The sequence below is a fragment of the Kogia breviceps genome, chromosome 12 (genome assembly GCF_026419965.1).
Source record: "Kogia breviceps isolate mKogBre1 chromosome 12, mKogBre1 haplotype 1, whole genome shotgun sequence".
NCBI lineage: Eukaryota > Metazoa > Chordata > Mammalia > Artiodactyla > Physeteridae > Kogia > Kogia breviceps.
This window is the reverse complement of record NC_081321.1, coordinates 82,176,349-82,195,465: the sequence shown is the minus strand read 5'-3', so window position 1 is coordinate 82,195,465 and position 19,117 is coordinate 82,176,349. Positions and strand designations below refer to the sequence as shown.

Below are 19,117 nucleotides of genomic sequence, written 5' to 3'. Positions count from 1 at the left end.
TTAGCTGCTTAGACTTACAGAATTTTAGAGTTAAAAAAAAAAGAGTTTAAAGGCCATCAATTACAAAGTATAACATAACACAGAAATTCCTTTGCGATATTCTGAATATCTTGACTATTTCTTGTCCTTTGAAGAGCTCTAGTAATTAGAAACTTCCTTCTAATTAGTAGTGTCATAGAAAGATTATAGGACCCAGAGTCAGAGGACTTGTATTATAATCTGCCCTCATTTGTAGGGTGACCTTGCAAATTGAGTAACATTGTGAACCTTAGTTTCTTCACTTTTAAATAGGGATAACTCCTACCCTACTTTATTGGGCTATTCCATATCTGAAAACATTTTCTAAACTATAAACCATATATAATTATTACATAATTATGTTTATATATGTAACATATAGCATAGTTGTTATATGCTATATATAATTATTATATAAACATAATTATGTTTAACAAAATATGTGAAAATGATATAATATATTGTATATAATTATACAATTATAATATGTGTAATTAAAATATTTACATAAAACATTTTATATAACAATTTTAATATTATATATATTTCTTATGTACATTATATATATGTATATATATCTCACATCACAAGGAAATTCCATTTCTTCAATGTTAGACTGATGTAATTATTCTAGAAGTATTTTTCGTTGATTGAGCTCAAATTTGTCTCCCCATGGTATTTATGTATTATGACTTTTATCCTCTGAAACAATGTAGAACTTGTCCAGTATTTCTTCTGCATAATTACTATTCATTAACCAGAAAGCTAATAGGCCCAAACTATGAAAATTTAGGTTTATGTTCTGTGGAAGAATTTCCTGGCATCTGGAACTTTAGGCACACAATTGGATCTCCAGTAAAAACTTTGAAAGACATTTGAAATAAAGGAAACTGTGAACTTAAGTGTGTTCATGTAACTTCTTTCCCATATATTTGAAGGTTATATTTAGTTTGATAAAATCTTTCCCAGGCATCTTTTATTGTAAACCAGTGAAGTGTGGAGAACTATGGTTGTACACAGCTAACTTCTATACTGACTTTAGGGGGCAGTACTAAACCACTGATAAATTTGTTATTTCTGCTGATGCTATTGTCAATGGTTAACATAACATAAAACTAAAATAAGAATAATGAGATTTGTGATGCAATGTTACACACCTCTTATTTTTAGTAAAATTTTCTAGGTAGTCAGATGAAAATGGTAGTTTGAAATTCATTTAATGATTTATTTAATAAATAATTATTAAATTACGTTATGCACAACACATTGTAAGAGATACAAATGTGAATAAGGCATGTTTACTTTCAGATAACTTACAATTAAGTTGGATAAGTAAGTTGAGTGTGTGTGTGTGTGTGTGTGTGTGTGTGTATACAACTCATTCAGGATAAAGTTTAATTTAAAAAAGCAACATTTATTGTTTATTTTTTATGAACCAGTTGCTGTCAAGCAACTAATTTTATCTGCATACAGCCCTATCAAGTAGGAACTATTATTGTGCCTGCTTTGCAGACAAGGAAACTGAGGATTAGTAAGTTTATGTGATTTGCTCAGTCACACAGCTTGCATGTGGCAGAGCCAGGAATGTATATCTATTTGTATATCTTAAATGTATGTTTGTTTGACTTTAAGGCTTTTGCTCTTTGCCAAAGAGATGATGCAGTCTATCATCTCAAAGTGTGTGTGAAATAACACAATACACAAACACTCAGAAATAGCTATAGACATTCAGAAGAGAGCAACATCATTTCTGTTTGTGCGAAATCTGGAAAAATGTACGTAAGAGGTGAAATCTGAACTGTATTTTGAGGAATCAATGGGATTATAAGAGAATAAAAGCTAAAGACAATAGTTAATATTTACTGAAACCTTATTATGTTTCAGGCACTTTATATTCATTACCTTATTATCAGGAAAAAATTCTGAGGGAGGTACTACTGTACTGTTTTCCCACTGCATAGGTGAGGTAAGTGAGGGGGACAGTGGTCATATCTTATGAAAATCACACTACTAAGTAGGCTAATAAGTAAGAGAGTTAGAACTTGAATCCAGGACTAATTTTAGAGCCTAAACTCTTAACCAGTACAATAGCTATATGGAGAAGTGAGGTGGGGGCATGAATAAAACATAGAAGAGATCAGGAAAGCCTAAAAAATTCCATTTGGTTATAGTCTGGGGTGAGTAAAATAGAGTAAGAAAAAGAACTAAAAAATAGTTTGACCATGAAACCTTGAGCCATATTCAGGAATTTTGATATTATTTGCTGTTCAATGGGAAATAATTGGAGATTTATGAGCTGGGGTGAGACATAAGCAGAGTTTTTCTTTGTGGCAGAGAAAGAGACAGAGGAAGAAAACTGATTAATCTATAAAATGTTGATAATTCTTAGACAAGTATGTAATCATTTACAGTGCCTTATGTGTCACCGTGATGGTCAGACCAGTGACTGATCATTAGTTGGTGAAGGAGATGCCCATTTGATCATTCTGTTCATCTTTGTAGACAGCATTGATCAAACATATACATGCCCTAGAGTCAGGCAGTCTGGATTAGAATCCTTTTTCTGTTACTTACCAGCTCTGTGACTTTGGGTTTTACTTGACTTCTCTGTGCCTTAGTTTAGTATTTGCCTGAAAGCATTGTGTGAATTAAAATAATGAATAATAGAGTGTTCAATAGATTGTAGCTATCATTATTATTGTATCTTACAGACAGTAACTGATTGAAGGACTACTGAAGTTCATAATTTCTCAGTTATTGAAAATTGATAAAGGGAAATTTAAGATGTGAATACAAAAACCAGTCATATTATGAAGTCTTATTTTCTATTTTTAAAAGTAACAGCTTTTGGGGGGAGGTGGGTGCTGTTTACAATTCAGTATGTAAACTATCTTTACTAACTTCAGTAATCATGATCTATCAATGTTGTACACTGAACACTAAATTCTGAATATTTTTAGACAAACGTATTGTCTTTCCTATTTTTTAAAAAAATTCAGTCTGCTGAGTATTCAGCACGCTCTTTGAATGTGGAATTTTTCTTCAGTTCTGACAAAATTTCTTGCTTATTACTTTGACAATTTCTTCTCACCTTTACATGAAGCATTCTTCGTTTGATCCCCTAATTTTCTTAACTTTTAACGTCTTTTGATCTTTTGTTCTGCCCTCTAGGAAATTTGCTGTGACTTATTTTCTAGCTGTTCTATTGGATTTTATGCATTTACTTGTTTTGTAGCATTCTGTTCTTGTTTTAGGGATGCAAATATCTTCTATCTCTCTGAGGATATTATTTATAACGTTTTTCTGTATATTTATTTTGTTCTGTTAAAGCAGTTGTTCCCAACCTTTTTGGCACCAGGGACTGGTTTCATGGAAGACAGTTTTTCCACAGATGGGGGGAGGAGGATGGTTCAGGCAGTAATGCGAGTGATGGGGAGTGGCAGATGAAGCTTTGCTCACTTAACTTCTGCTGTGCGGCCCAGTTCCTAACAGGGGTCTCTGGAGGTTGGGGACCCCTGTTTTAAAGGTTTCCTTCCAATATGTGGTGATCCTTGTGTTCTTGTTCATATTTAACCAAAAAATTAAGAACTGTTTATGTGGATGGAGTTTGTAGAGATGGGGCTTCACAGTAGGCATTAAGGCATAGACGCCCCATCATTTTCCTAAATACATACAGATCACTTTTCTTGAGAGGTCCATTTCTGCAGAGAGGAATATATTCTTGGATCCTACCTGGAGGATATGAACTTAGCTGCCATGTTGTCTAAGACAAATGTGGGAAGGCACTGGGGTAGGTTGAGAATCTTCATTTACTACATAGATGTTCACTTAATTTCATTGTTTTTAACGAGGCACCCCTCGGCTTATTGTGCATAGATTCTTAAAATTCATAATCCCTTTGCTTCAACCTCATCAGAATGTAAACCAATTTCTTGTCAGGTGGTAAAGGTTTAGTTTCTCTGCTGGCTGAGGTGGAGTTTCCATTCTGTTTCAGCTCCACCAGCACCTACACCTTCACAGGTAGTCAGTCTCTCTAATTCTAAAGCACTTTTGAGGGTGTTGAATTGTGAATAGATCTGCTTCTTATTCTTCCTCCTTGCAAGCACTTTGCTTTCAGTTTTCTCAAGTTTGCTAAATTAATTTGCTAAATCATCTGTTTATCATTTTCTTGATATTGCTCATCTGCTAACATCCCTCCAGTTGTCCTTTTCCTTATGGTTTAGACCATTTTTATAAAAGTTTTGCTGTCATTTAAGTGGGATTTGGGAAGTAGTAAAAGTAAATATGTATGTTTAACATGGAAGTCCTATTATTAATTTTAAAAGTATTACTCCTCTTATATGTATAATACAAAATTTTAAGAAGCTCATTTTTTTTCAAAAAGGAGACTACCATTTTGGTGACATTGTGAAAAATGGGCTTTTTATCAATTCCTGTTTCAATAAAGTATTTTCATGCTATTTCTCTGATTGCATTAGAAATCATAATATTTTTCTCATTTGTTGCTATTCCTATATTTTCTTGGTCATTTCCATGTCCTGTTCTTCAATACGAACTTTGTAATTTACCAGTCTTTTTCATCCAGTTTTTCACTTTCAATTTTCTTTCAACTTCGAGTTGAATTATACATGTTTTTTGGCTGATTCACATGGCACAGCCACATAACTATGGCTAGAATTAAGCTGACTTCTGCTTGCTAACATACACCATAAGAAATTTATGTAATTTAATTGATGTTAAGATATCTAAATGACACTGATATAATATATACATTGATATAATATATTGGTATAATATAAATTTAATTTCAGAGAACTTCATCTACAATAAATTTGTCACCAGGAGAAGTGGAAGAAGAAGATGATGATGAAAACACTTGTGGGCCCTCAGGACTCTGGGAAGCATTAACTCCTTGTAATGGATGTAGGAACCTTGGCTTCCCCATTCTTGCACAGGTAATGGTTTGCTTTCTTAAGGTACAATAAAACATAAAAATGGTTGCCTATGTTTTTAAGTAAATCTTTTTTCTTCCCCTCTGCAAATCCAATTAGTGTCTTCTTCACTTTGTAATTTTTCTTCAGTTGAAAGTCAGTAAAATGCTTATGTAATTAGCTGTACATGTATGCATATGCAAACACATACTGTATACAATTTTTTGTGCTTGTTTTATTTTGGTCATGATGCTAGTTCCAGAAAAATTGAGTTGTTTATGAAGTTTTATTATGTATGATTTGGAAATATTTCATTAAAAAAATGCTATTTTGAAATTAAATCACAATTTATATTTAAATAATAATAAAAATGATTTAAAAGGAAGCATATGAAAGCTCTTTAAAAGCAGCAGTGATTACTTTTCTTAGCACAATGGAATATCGTAGAATAATGTGTGCCACTGAAGATTATGCACTACAATTCAAAAATGAGACCAGAACACTAAAACATAATTTACAATTTTGAAATCATTTCACTACTCATTGAGTCACTTTTAATTCTATTGTGTCACCTTCAAATTTTTGTTGTGTACTGTGGTCCGCAAGCCCTTAGAGGAGTTTCAGAAATAAATAAAATAAGCCAAACAGAATTAGGAAATTTGAAGCCACAAAGAAAATATCTCTACATGAAGACAAAAAAGCACTTAATATGAAAAACAGTGTAATGGCAAAGGTATGTATATGTAACCACATAGAACATGAGTGCAAAAATAATCTAGGACAGAAAATAACTCATTATATCTCAAAAATATTTTCTGTTTTGCAACAAATATGAAACAATTTTATCTAAGAAACAATTACATGTTTTTACATGTATGTCATAATTTGATCACAGCCACCCAAATTCCAATATAAATTTATTGTGGCATGCTAACTAGGATAATCAAATCAGCATATAGTACTTAAAGAATCTCTTCACCTTAATATGAACTATTTATAGAACTTTATGACAATTTATACTAACCATTACAGAATTGTTATCAATATATACTGGGCTGTGAGATCCATAAAGGTAGAGACTATGTGTTGCTTGGTGTCTACGATCTAATGCCAACATTGTTCCTGGCATGTTGTCAGAATTAAGTAGTAGTTGAATTAAATAATAAATAAATGTGTGTATGTTCTGTAGGGTTTCATTTCTTCACTTAAAGTTTTTACATATAGAGTTTTACCTCATATATAGAAGGGTATACAAGAAAGGAAATTAAGAAACATAGGTTTTATTTTTATTCTCTTATCTGCTTAACAATTTACCAATAATTGAATGTTTTTTTGTTTTATAAAATTAACACCTTTGTATTTTTTATTTTAAAAGTAGAATTCTTATAAAGTAGTAGGGCTCTAAGCTATCAATAATATATGACTGTATCTGGGTTCACCATTACCTTACTAACATTTATTTTTTAAATGTTAATTTATTTTGTTTTATTAGGTTTGGTAGTAGGCTTGGTAGTAACTTGCTTTTGGTTTATAATTTTTAAATATTTTTCTTTGACTATTTTTCTTTGGAGACTTGCATTGCTCCAATAAGTATTGAGTATTACTATTTTAGTAGTTACATTTACCATAAAATGTTTCCCAGCCTGCAGCTTTTCTTTTTTTCTTAATATTGTATGAGCGTATATTGTGTAGTTTTTTAAACTATCAGATTCATTAAGCTTCTTGGTCTTATTTTTTTTTTTGATTCATTTCATCCAGAATTCCTTTAACAAATTTCAAATATGGCTCTATATTTGTTTTTAACTTGTTGATATATGGTTTTTCTATGACTTTCCATTTGGCAATAACTCCCATTACTTTCATTATATTTCATCCTGTTTGGTGTGGGGTTTCTTCTGAACCTCTTAATTTTCCTATTTTTAAAAACAATGGCCCACTTTTGATATTTGTACATATATATGGCAGGAGAAATCATTATTATATTAAAACTATTAACTGACATTGTCTGCTTTTTAAATTTATATTTTATAATTACTATGTCAAGTTTAAAAAGTATTCTTATTGGGATTTTAATTGTTACTGCATTAAATCTATAAATTTACTTGAGATGCAGTATGTTTTTTTAATGTCTTTAATCTAACAAATCAAAAGTAGAATTCTTTTATCAGCGTTCTTTTCTAGTCTTTTACTAATGTTCTCAATTTGTTATGGGCTCCCCTTTAACATTTATATGTGTATATATATATATATATATATATACATCCATCCATGTATATATAATTACAATAACATTTTTAATGTGTGACGGTGCAAAACTATAAAAATACTTTATTATATTTCACAACAAAATTAATGTGCAATGGTTGACACACTAGTATAGCTTAATACATTTATAGTTTAAAACTTTGATGTCATGTTGCTTTCTAAGCTTAATTTACCTTGTCCTGCCTCCTGTTGGTTGCTTCTGTCCCTGGTTATGTATTTTGGAAGTTTTAGAATTTTCTTTGGCTAATAAATGTAGATCATAGATGTATCGGGATCTTTGAGAATAATCTTTAGCATTTTATTCTGTCATCTGTTCATTTAATCACAATATCAAGTGAAGGGAATGTTACAGATAGTTCAGAGCCTCATTGTAAATCCCTATTTAGTTTTATTACTACCCTTTCCTGTTAATAGAGCATATGTTATTAGAGCAGAGAATTTGAGTTGAGTTGTGTTATGGTGGATGATATTGCTTTCCTCCACTGTCTTAGATGAGATGTCCACCTCTGCACCATGTGCAGTACAGGGCTTTGAGGCTCTTTACTAAAGAGTCAGTCCTGATGGGTGGAGACCCTCTGTTCACCATCCTGTTCACTCATGTAGCCTTCACTCTGTAAGGTTGAGATGAGGGGTCTGGATACTAAGTCTTTAGCTGTTTTGCAACATGCTTGCCAGCAGTCTCTGCTCCTGAAATCACCATACTCATGCTGCCCCATGGGGAGATGCCAACAGCTCTTATTGATGGGCTAGAAGTACCCTCTGAGGACAAGAGGGCTTGCAGTCCTTGCTAACAACAATATTAAGACATGTTAAAAGCAACCACTATGACCATGCTGACTGTACTTCCTCCTGGATCTAGGAAGGCTGATCCTGCTAGGGCTGTGTTTCTCTTTTGAGTCTGCAAACATGGTTGCAGTCATATGCACAGCACCAGTGGTGGTGCCTGTTGTTACAATTGCTCCTTTTATCAGGCCCTGTAGGCTTTGTAATTGCAGAATTATGTGAACTCTTAAATGCACTATAAGTGGGAGGCATGATGAATTCATTCCTCCCCAGCATAATCATAATAGGTGGCCCCAAACACTTCAGGGTTTATGTGAAGGCTCCTGATGCTCACTTGATCTTGATTCCTTCCATAGAAATAGGTAGCATTTGCCTAGGGAAAGACAAGTAAAATAAAGTGAGACCAGAAAGACTGCTCCCTTCTATTCCTATAGCTAAATAACAAGAGCGTATAATAAGAATTTTGAGCTCTCAAGTCCACTCTCCCATTTGATGCAACAGTGCCCCCTACAGTGTCTCCACAGTGACCACAATGATCATTCCAGTTTGCTTGGACAGTTTGTGTCAGTGAGAACACTTATTAAAATACGCTTTTGTTAGTATTTCTGCTGGTCAGGTGGTATGTGCTTTAATATTTTGATAGCTACTAGCAAATTGTGCACATCTCACTGTCACTGATGTATATACAAAAATCAGTACAAGGCAGTCACGGGGAGACATACATTCTGCAACATATCAGCTTAGCTGGGTTGGAGTATGTTCAAGAATAGATTGGATGATGAAATTAGAACACTCCCTAACACCATACCAAAATACCAAAAATAAACTCAAAATGGATTAAAAACCTAAATGTAAGGCCAGACACTATCAAACTCTTAGAGGAAAACATAGGCAGAACACTCTATGACATAAATCACAGCAAGATCCTTTTTGATCCACCTCCTATAGAAATGGAAATTTAAAAAAATAAGCAAATGGCACCTAATGAAACTTATAAGCTTTTGCACCGCAAAGGAAACCATAAACAAGATGAAAAGACAACCCTCAGAATGGGAGAAAATATTTGCAAACGAGGCAACTGACAAAGGATTAATCTCCAAAACATATAAGCAACTCAGGCAGCTCAATATCAAAAAAACAAACAACCCAATCCAAAAATGGGCAGGAGACGTAAATAGACATTTCTCCAAAGAAGATATACAGATTGTCAACAAACACATGAAAGAATGCTCAACATCAAAATCATTAGAGAAATGTAAACCAAAACTACAATGAGATATCATCTCACACCGGTCAGAATGGCCATCATCAAAAAATCTACAAACACTAAATGCTGGAGAGGGTGTGGAGAAAAGGGAACACTCTGGCACTGTTGGTGGGAATGTAAATTGATACAGCCACTATGGAGAACAGTATGGAGGTTCCTTAAAAAACTACAAATAGAACTACCATATGACCCATCAATCCCACTAGTGGGCATATACCCTGAGAAAACGATAACTCAAAAAGACACATGCATCCTAATGTTCATTGCAGCACTATTTACAATAGCCAGGACATAGAAGCAACCTAAGTGTCTGTCGACAGATGAATTGATAAAGAAGAGGTGGTACATATATACAATGGAATATCACTCAGCCATAAAAAGGAACAAAACTGTGTCATTTACAGAGATGTGGATGGACCTAGAGACTGTCATACAGAGTGAAGTAAGTCAGAAAGAGAAAAATATCATATATTAATGTGATATCTGTCTATCTATCTATATATGGAACCTAGAAAAATGGTATAGTTGATCTTATTTGCAAAGCAGAAATAGAGGCACAGATGTAGAGAACAAATGTGTGGATACCAAGGGGAAAGCGGGGGGTGGGATGAATTGGGAGATTGGGATTGACATATATACACTCTTACGTATTAAATAGATAACTAATGAGAACCTACTGTACAGCACAGGGAACTCTACTCGGTGCTCTGTGGTGACCTAAATGGGAAGGAAATCCAAAAAAGAGGGGATATATGTATATGTGTGGCTGATTCACTTTGCTGTACAGAGAAACTGACACAGCAGTGTAAAGCAACTATACTCCAATAAAAAAATGAGAAAAGCAAGAGAAACATAAAAAAAGAATAGATTGGATGGTCAGGATGCTGCAGATGGCAATACAATATTGGATATGAAATTAAGGGTTGACGACAGCTAAGGAATCTTTGAAATACAGCCTTGGGGACCACTTTGGAGAAGTACTAGGAACCTCCTCAGTGTGCCATGGCCTCCAAATGAGGCTCATTTGGTCCTGAGTCCTTCCAAAAATCCATGTATTTTCCAGGTGAGCCTGTGTACCAAAGCCTCTGCAGGACCTTTAGCTCTTCTCCCTAAGCACCTTGGCCTCGTCTTTTAGAGATTGCAGAGTGCTTACCACTGGGCACTTACTCTCTTCCTCAAACCCAGTTATGTCCAGAGTGTCCCTAGCTGGAATGACCTGGGTGCTGCTGTAAGCCTCTACCGGTGGTCTCAGGATGTAAATGAGGTTTTCCCACTGAATAAAAAGATCTCTTGTATCTGAAGGGGGACACAGCTGAAGCTTGCCAGTGGCAAGCTTCAGGTGGAGCTGTTGTTTTTTACTGTTATGGATGGATATCTTTACAAACTTCAAGGGAAGCAGCCTGGTTAGCTCTAAGATCTGTGTAGGCTTTTTACCTCCTTCCTGGGTGACAGGGCCGTATCTGTTATAGTCATCACAGATAGCAGCTGGTCGAGCCAGCAGCATGATATCAGGTAGTGTGAGGCGGGGGCTGGTACGAACGCTGCCCACAGTCACCATTCGGGCCTGGTTGTGCACATCAATCACTTCTCCTTTTCTGCTGACCTGTATAAAGTCACTCTCAAACACTGGTGCATAGTGGAATATAGGGTACTCCCCCTTGTACAGCTGTTGCTGCAGTTTCCCCATGGAGGTATTAAACATGCTCATTGCAAGGCTGCCTTCAGCTTTGTAGTATGGTAATGTATGTTGGCTGTTCATCGCTATCTTTTTTTTTTCTTTTTTGCGGTACGCGGGCTTCTCACTGTTGTGGCCTCTCCTGTTGCGGAGCACAGGCTCCGGACGCGCAGGCCCAGCGGCCATGGCTCACGGGCCCAGCCGCTCCACGGCACGCGGGATCTTCCCAGACCGGAGCACAAACCCGTGTCCCCGGCATCGGCAGACGGACTCTCAACCACTGCACCACCAGGGAAGCCCCATCGCTATCTTTTATCAAGACAGCTCCTAGAGGCTCCTCCGCACCTTCCTTACCACACCTTGCAGGGCGTCCTGTTTCCCTGGTCTCTCTGGCAGGTGGGCTAGCAGTGGTCTTCTGCAGGCTTTGTCTCTGAGTGACTGAGGACAGGGTGGGGGAGCTGATTACTGACTGCTCAGTGCTAGAGACAGTTGCTCCTTGACCTGACTGTGCCCTGCCTAGAGCATGGAGTTGTCAGGGCATGCAGAGGCCAGGGCCCTAGTAGATGTCAGGGTGCACAGATGTTGATGTGCACAGATATTGGTATTCAGTCGTAATTCCACTGCACCTCTCCTCCAGAAACTGTAGCTTCCAACTAGGCCTAAACCCCTCACAAGGCCACACTGCCACAGATCAACAGACCACCCCTCCTCCCATGGGCACATCTAAGGATCTTAATACATACTGACAAATTGCTTTCAGAAAGGGTTAGACAAACGTTCTGTTAGGTATGAGTTAAAATATGCATACTGTCTTATCCAGCACTTCTAACTGCAGACAGCTAAAATTAATTGTAGACAGTTTACCTTAAAGAGAATTGGACAAGGTGGTAAACAAGCTGGAGGTACAGAATGTTTATCAAGGTTTATTGTAGCAAAAAATGTCATAAACAGGATTAATATCTTACAGTGAGGATTTGGTTAAATAAATTATGGAGCATCCTATGAAAGAATACTCTGAAGCCACAAGAATGATTATGTAGTTCCCTATTTATTGAAATGAAAAGATATACCTGATTTTTTTTTTAAGAAAAAGAGCAAAACAAACATTTCAAACTAGCTTTATACTTGTGGTCCAATTTACGTAAAATCGTCTGTGTGTGTGTGTTTGGGTATGAAAGTATAATATGTTCAGTGAAATGTTTAAAGTACTTATTTCTGGATGGTGTAATTTTTATTTTCTTTATACTTTCTATTTTTTATTAGGATTATTATTTCTATTAACAGGAAGAGTAAAGATATTTTTATTAACAATATCTATTTTTACAGCCGTCAAAAATTTTATGTTTAGACACACCCTCAAAATGCTGAGATTTTCCCTAGACGTCTGTACCCTGACTATATGGTGAAAAGAGCCTTAAACATCACATTTATGCTCTATTCTTTACTCATTATCAAATTGGCCTACTAAAAAAAGTTCTGAGAAATTTTACCAGCTATTATAAATATTATAAATTCAGTAAGATTAAAGTATCTTTATTGGCATGACAATGTACATAACACGCACATACGTACACACATAAAGCCATATTTTTTGAGTCTTCAGTTCTATAAGTAAAAGTGAACATTTTCTTCCCTTCATCTTGAAGTATCTGGTTGTTCCTGGTAATATAAATATTTTATTCTTTATTTATTGAGAGGCCTAGTCACAAACCAATAGCAATTCTTACTGGCCTGTCCAAAGTCTTTATATTTTGATTTCCACTTCATGTCTACATTATTTATAATTAGCAAAAAGAATAAGCCTAACATACGTTTACTAATCAAACTAACCTTTCAAATGTATCCAAGAGGTTCTGGTATTTGTTGAAAGGAATAGGTACCACTGGATACAGTATAATTTAATTTAGGTGCTTCTTAAAAAATAAAGTGAAGGTATACCGATTTTCTTAAAAGCACTTTTATGCTGTGCACATGTTACAAGATATTTATCTTAGGCTTCCACTAGACCACTGAGCTAATTGCCTTGTCTCCAGGGAAACCAGAAGCTATATTACTTGTAGGGCCTAAGGACTTTCAGGATTTTTTCCTAACCAGTCATTAGACCAACAACAGTAGAACCTCTCTTACTTGGCCTGATAACTATCATGTGTAGTGTTCTGGCAAATATGTCTATTTTCATGAGTCTGATGAATTTTATCTGAAATTCCTCTAGGTATTTAGAAAACTATCTTAATATTTGCTTCAATACTTAAGAAGCTCAGATGGCTAAATAAAAAATCTACCTGGAACTGAGATTAATAAATTCTTAGGAGACTAACCTAAGAAAACATTTGTATGATTTATGTCAGAGAATGTTTTGCCTATGCTGTCTTCCAGGAGTTTTATGGTGTCATGTCTTATGTTTAAGTCTTTAAGCCATTTTGAGTTTATTTTTGTACATGGTATGAGGGTGTGTTCTGACTTCATTGATTTACATGCAGGTGTCCAACTTTCCAAGCACCACTTGCTGAAGAGACTGTCTTTTTCCCATTTTATATTCTTGCCTCCTTTGTCAAGGATTAATTGACCATAGGTGTATGGGTTTATTTCTGGGCTCTCTATTCTGTTGCATTGATCCATATGCCTGTTTCTGTGCCAAAAGATAACATGCACCCCTATGTTCATAGCAGCACTGTTCACAATAGCCAAAACATGAAAACAACTTAAATGTCCATCAACAGATGAATGGATAAAGAAGTTGTGGTTGTATACACATACACAATACTGTTCAGCCATAAAAAAGAATGAAATAATGTCATTTGCAGCAACATGGATACAACTGGAGATTATCATACTAAGTGAAGTAAGTCAGAAAGAGAAAGACAAATACCATATGATATCACTTATATCTGTAATCTAAAATAAGACATAAGTGAACCTATTTACAAAACTGAAACAGACTCATAGACAAAGGGAACAGACTTGTGGTTGCCAGGGGGAAGGGGGGAGGAAGAGGGATGGACTGGGAGTTTGGGGTTGGTAGATGCAAACTATTACATTTAGAATGGGTAAACAACAAGGTCCTACTGTATAGCACAGGGAACTATATTCAATATACTGTGATAAACCATAATGGAAAAGAATATAAAAAACGAATGTCTATGTATGTATAACTGAGTCACTTTGCTGCACAGTAGAGATTGGCACAATACTGAAAATCAACTATAAATTCAATAAAAAAATTTTAATAAATTATTTTTATGTAAATGCAGCAGCTCTTAGCTTTTCATAGTTAGTCATTAGACATTCTTAAAATAAATTTATGTTCCTTCTCTACATAAGAGTTTGTGTCACTGGGTAAATAATTTAACCTCCCTGGGCCTTATATTTGTCATCCTTGAAATTGAGATGATACTTTAGATATCTTTCAACTCCAGAATAGTTACGGTTTTGGATAGGGGTTTAACTTTTCCCCTGTAATAAAACTACTACATACTTTGGAAATATTCCAAACAAAAATAATAAGGAATTATTCAGATATTAACAGCTCTGGGAATTTGTGATGCAATACATAATCTTATTCTGTTGCTGAATTTCTTCTTGCCAAGCTTTTAAAAGAAGCAACATTTGAAATATGGAAATGACAAAAGTTTTAGTTCAGTAAGATGAGCATTCAGTGGGGGCAGTGCTTAAAACTATATAAGTGAAAATATGGGTTAAACATTTTAAGCAGAATTCGGTTAATAATGGACATGGCTGGGCTTCCCTGGTGGCGCAGTGGTTGAGAGTCCGCCTGCCGATGCAGGAGACACGGGTTCGTGCCCTGGTCCGGGAGGATCCCACATGCCGCGGAGCAACTAAGCCCGTGAGCCATGGCCGCTGGGCCTGCGCATCCGGAGCCTATGCTCCGCAACGGGAGAGGCCACAACAGTGAGAGGCCCGCATACCGCAAAAAAAAAAAAAAAAAAAAAAAAAAAAAAAAAAAAAAAAAAAAAAATGGACATGGCTGTAGTAGGCAGATTAATTCCCTCCAAAGATGCCCATATCTAATCTTTACAACTTATGAATATGTGCCCTTACATGGCAAAGGGACTTTGCAGATATTATTAAGTTAAGGATCCTGAGGTGAGGAGATACCCTGGATTATCCAGGTGGACCCAGTGTGAGCCCAGCGGTCCTTATGGTGATCCAGTGGGTAAGGCTCTGTACTCCCAATGCAGGGGGCCAGGGTTTGATCCCTGCTTGGGGAACTAGATCCCGCATGCATGCCGCAATTAAGAAGTCCACATGCTGCACTAAGACGCCTGCATACCACAACTAAGAAGCCCACATGCCACAACTAAGAAGTCCTCATGCTGCAACTAAAGATGCCACCTGCTGCAACGAAGATCCTGTGTGCCACGACAAAGACCCAGTGCAGCCAAAATAAATAAGTAAGTAAATAAATAAATATTTTTTAAAAAGGATAGAGGGTCAAAGTCAGAGAAGGATATGTGATGATGGATACAGAGGTTGAAGTGATGTGGCCGTGAACCAAGGAATGCAGTTGGCTGAAGAGTAGGAAATGCATTCTCCCCTAGAGGAACCAGCCCCACCAATACCTTGATTTTAGCCCTGTGAGAATCGTTTTGGACTTCTGACATTCAGAACTGTAAGAGAATAAATTTCTGTTGTTTTAAGCTACTGAGTTTGTGATAATGTGTTATAGCAGCCCTGGGAAACTAACACACATTTTGGTACCTAGAAGTGGGATGCTGCTGTAACAAATACACTAAAATGTGGAAGTGGCTTTGGAGTTGGGCAGTGGATAGGAGCAGGAATAATTTTGAGTAGCATGATAGAAAAAGCCTAGATTGCCTTGAACATAACTGTGACTATTAAAGATTCTTCCATAACTGAGTCACTTTGCTGCACAGCAGAGATTGGCACAACACTGAAAATCAACTATAACTTCAAGGAAGGAAGTGATATGAAGGAAGGAAGTGATATGGTACAGAAAACCTATTTTGTCTTAGAAAATACCTAAATTGTCATAAACAGCACCATACTCAATGCTGAAAAGCAGAAAGCAGTTCCTTTAAGATCAGGAATAAAACGAGGATGAACACACTTACCACTTTTATTCAGCATAGTTTTGGAAGTCCTAGCCACAAGAATCAGAAAAGAAAAATAAATAAAAGGAATCCAAATCGAAAGGGAAGAAATAAAACTCTCACTGGGAATTCACTTGCAGTCCAGTGGTTAGGACTCTGCACTTTCACTGCCAAGGGCACGGATTCAATCTCTGGTCGGAGAACTAGGATCCTGCAAGCTGCATGGCGTGGCCTAAAAACAAAATAAAACAAAAACCCCCCAAAACAATAACCAAGTCTCACTGTTTGCAGATGACATGATACTATATGTAGAAATCCTAAAGTTGCCACCAAAAAACTATTAGATATAATAAATGAATTCAGTCAAGTTACATGATAAACAATTGATATACAAAAATATGTTGTTTCTATACACCAACAATGGACTATCAGAAAGAGAAATTAAGGAAGCAATCCCATATAGAATTGCATCAATAAGAATAAAATACCTAGGAATAAATCCAACCAAGGAGGTGAAAGACCTGCTGTTCAGAAAACTATAAGCCTCTGCTGAAAGAAATTGAAGATGACACAAAATAATGGAAAGATATATAATGGAAAGATATACTGTACATATGGACTGGAAGAATTAATATTGTTAAAATAACCACACCTCCAAAGGCAATCTACAGATTCAATGCAATCCCTATCAAAATACCCATGGCATTTTTCACAGAACAAATAATTCTAAAATTTTTATGGAAACACAAAAGATCCTGAGCAGCCAAAACAATGTTGAGAAAGAACAAAGCTGGAGGTATCATGCTCCCTCATTTCAAACTACACTACAAAGCTATAGTAATCAAAATAATATGGTACTGGTGCAAAAACAGACACATAGATCAATGGGACAAAATAGAGATCCCAGAAATAAACCCACATTTATATGATCAATTAATCTCTGACAAATGAGGCAAGAACATACAATGGGGAAAAGACAGCCTCTTCAATAAATGGTGTTGGGAAAACTGGTCAGCTACATGCAAAAGAATCAAACTGGACTACTTTCTTACACCATATACAAAAAAACCCCCTCAAAATAGATTAAAGACTTAAATATAAGACCTGAAACCATAAAACTGCTACAAGAAAACATGCTCTTTGACATCAGTCTTAGCAATATTTTTTTGGTTATGTCTCCTCAGGCAAGGGAGATAAAAGCAAAAATAAACAAATGGGACTACATCGAACTAAAAAGCTTTTGCACAGTGAGCTAAACTATCAACAAAAGAAAACAGCCTACTGAATGGGAGAAAATATTTGCAAAAGGTATATCCAATAAGGGGTTAATATACAAATAACTCATTCAACTCAACATCAAAACAAACAACTTGATTAAAAAGTAGACAGAGGATCTGAATAGACATTTTTCCAAAGAAGGCATACAGATAGTCAACAGGCACATGAAAAGATGCTGAACATCACTAGTGGTCAGGGATATGCAAATCAAAACCACAAAGAGATATCACCTCACACCTGTCAGGATGGCTGTTATCAAAGACAACAACAACAAAAAAAAACAAAAAACAAATAACCAGTGTTGGCCAGGATGTAGAGACAAGGGAACCCTCCAGCACAGATGACGGGAATGTAAACTATTGTCACTGCTATGGAAAATAGTATGGCAGTCTCTCCAACAATTAAAAATAGAACTAGCAGACAATCCAGCAAATCTACTCCTGGGTATTTATCTGAAGAAAATGAAAACAGTAGTTTGAAAAGATACATGCACCCTTATGTTCATTGCAGTATTATTTATAATAGCCAACATTTGGAAGCAGCCTAAGTGACTATCAATGAATGAATGGATAAGAAGGTGTGGTATATACATACACAATGGAATATTACTCAGCCATAAAAAAAATTCTTGCTGTTTGTGATACCATGGATGGACCTAGAGGGTATTATGCTAAGAAAAATGTCAGGCAAAGAAAAATAAATACCATTGAATGTAAATGAATAAGAAAATATAAACAGATTCATGATACAGAGAACAAACTGGCAGTTTACAGAAAGGAGGGGGTGAAGGGATGAGTGAAATAGGAAGAGAGATTAAGAAGTACAATATTCCAGTTGTAAGCCATGGTGTTGTAATGTGCATCATAGGGAATATAGTCGATAACACTAATAAATTTGTATGGTGTTAGGTGGTAACGACTTATTGTGGTGATCGTTTTGTAATACATAAAAATATTGAATCACTGTGTCATACAGCTGAAATTAATATAATATTGTAAGTCAATTAATTATACTTCAGTAAAAATAGTTTATTGCTAAAAACTATCCATCATCTGATCTGAGCCTTCAGAGAGTTATAATCTTTTGGCTGGTGGAGCATTTTGCCTCGATGTCAATGGCTGCTGACTCATCAGGGTGGTATTTGCTGCAGGTTGGGGTGGCCATGCCAATTTCTTAACATAAGATCATAATGAAGTTCGCTGCATCAACTGATTCTTCCTTTTGTGAATGATTTCCCTGTAGCATGCAAGGATGTTTTATAGCATTTTACCCACAGTAAAACTTCTTTCAAAATTGGAGTCAGTCCTCTCAAACCCTGCAGCTGCTCTATCAACCTACAGCATCTTCACCAGGAGTAGATTCCATCTCAAGAAACCACTCTCTTTGCTCATTCGTGAGAAGCATCTCCTCGTCCATTAAAGTTTTATCATGAGACTGCAGCAATTCAGTAACATCTTCAGGCTCCAATCCTAATTATTGTTCTCTTGCAGTTTCTACCACATCTGCAGTTACTTCCTCCACTGAAGTCTTAAACTCCTCAAAAGTCATTCATGAGGATTGAAATCAACTTCTTCCGAACTCTTGTTAATGTTGATATTTTGATCTCTTCCCATGAATCATAAATGTTCTTAGTGGCATCTAGAATGGTGAATCCTTTCCTGAAGGTTTTCAGTTGACTGCCCAGATGCATCAGAAGAATCATAATCTATGACAGCTTAGCCTTACAAATGTATTTCTTAAATCATAATACTTGAAAGTCAAAATGATTCCTTAATCCATGGGCTGCAGAATGAATGTTGTGTTAGCAGTCATGAAATCAACATGAATC

The 19,117-nt window shown here is 35.9% G+C and overlaps 2 protein-coding genes across 2 annotated transcripts in view; one reads left to right on the top strand and one right to left on the bottom strand.

The window, feature by feature from the left end:
- ANKS1B (ankyrin repeat and sterile alpha motif domain containing 1B) overlaps positions 1–19,117 on the top strand; it is a 1,077,938-nt gene that overhangs the window by 263,355 nt on the left and 795,466 nt on the right. The window contains exon 9 of the mRNA XM_067009945.1: positions 4,830–4,973. Coding sequence (XP_066866046.1) covers positions 4,830–4,973 — 144 coding nt within the window. The remainder of the gene's footprint in view (positions 1–4,829; positions 4,974–19,117) is intronic.
- On the bottom strand, positions 10,361–11,023 carry GARIN6 (golgi associated RAB2 interactor family member 6). Its single transcript, XM_059081442.1, has one exon. The coding sequence runs from the start codon at positions 11,021–11,023 to the stop codon at positions 10,361–10,363; it is 663 nt and encodes a 220-aa protein (XP_058937425.1).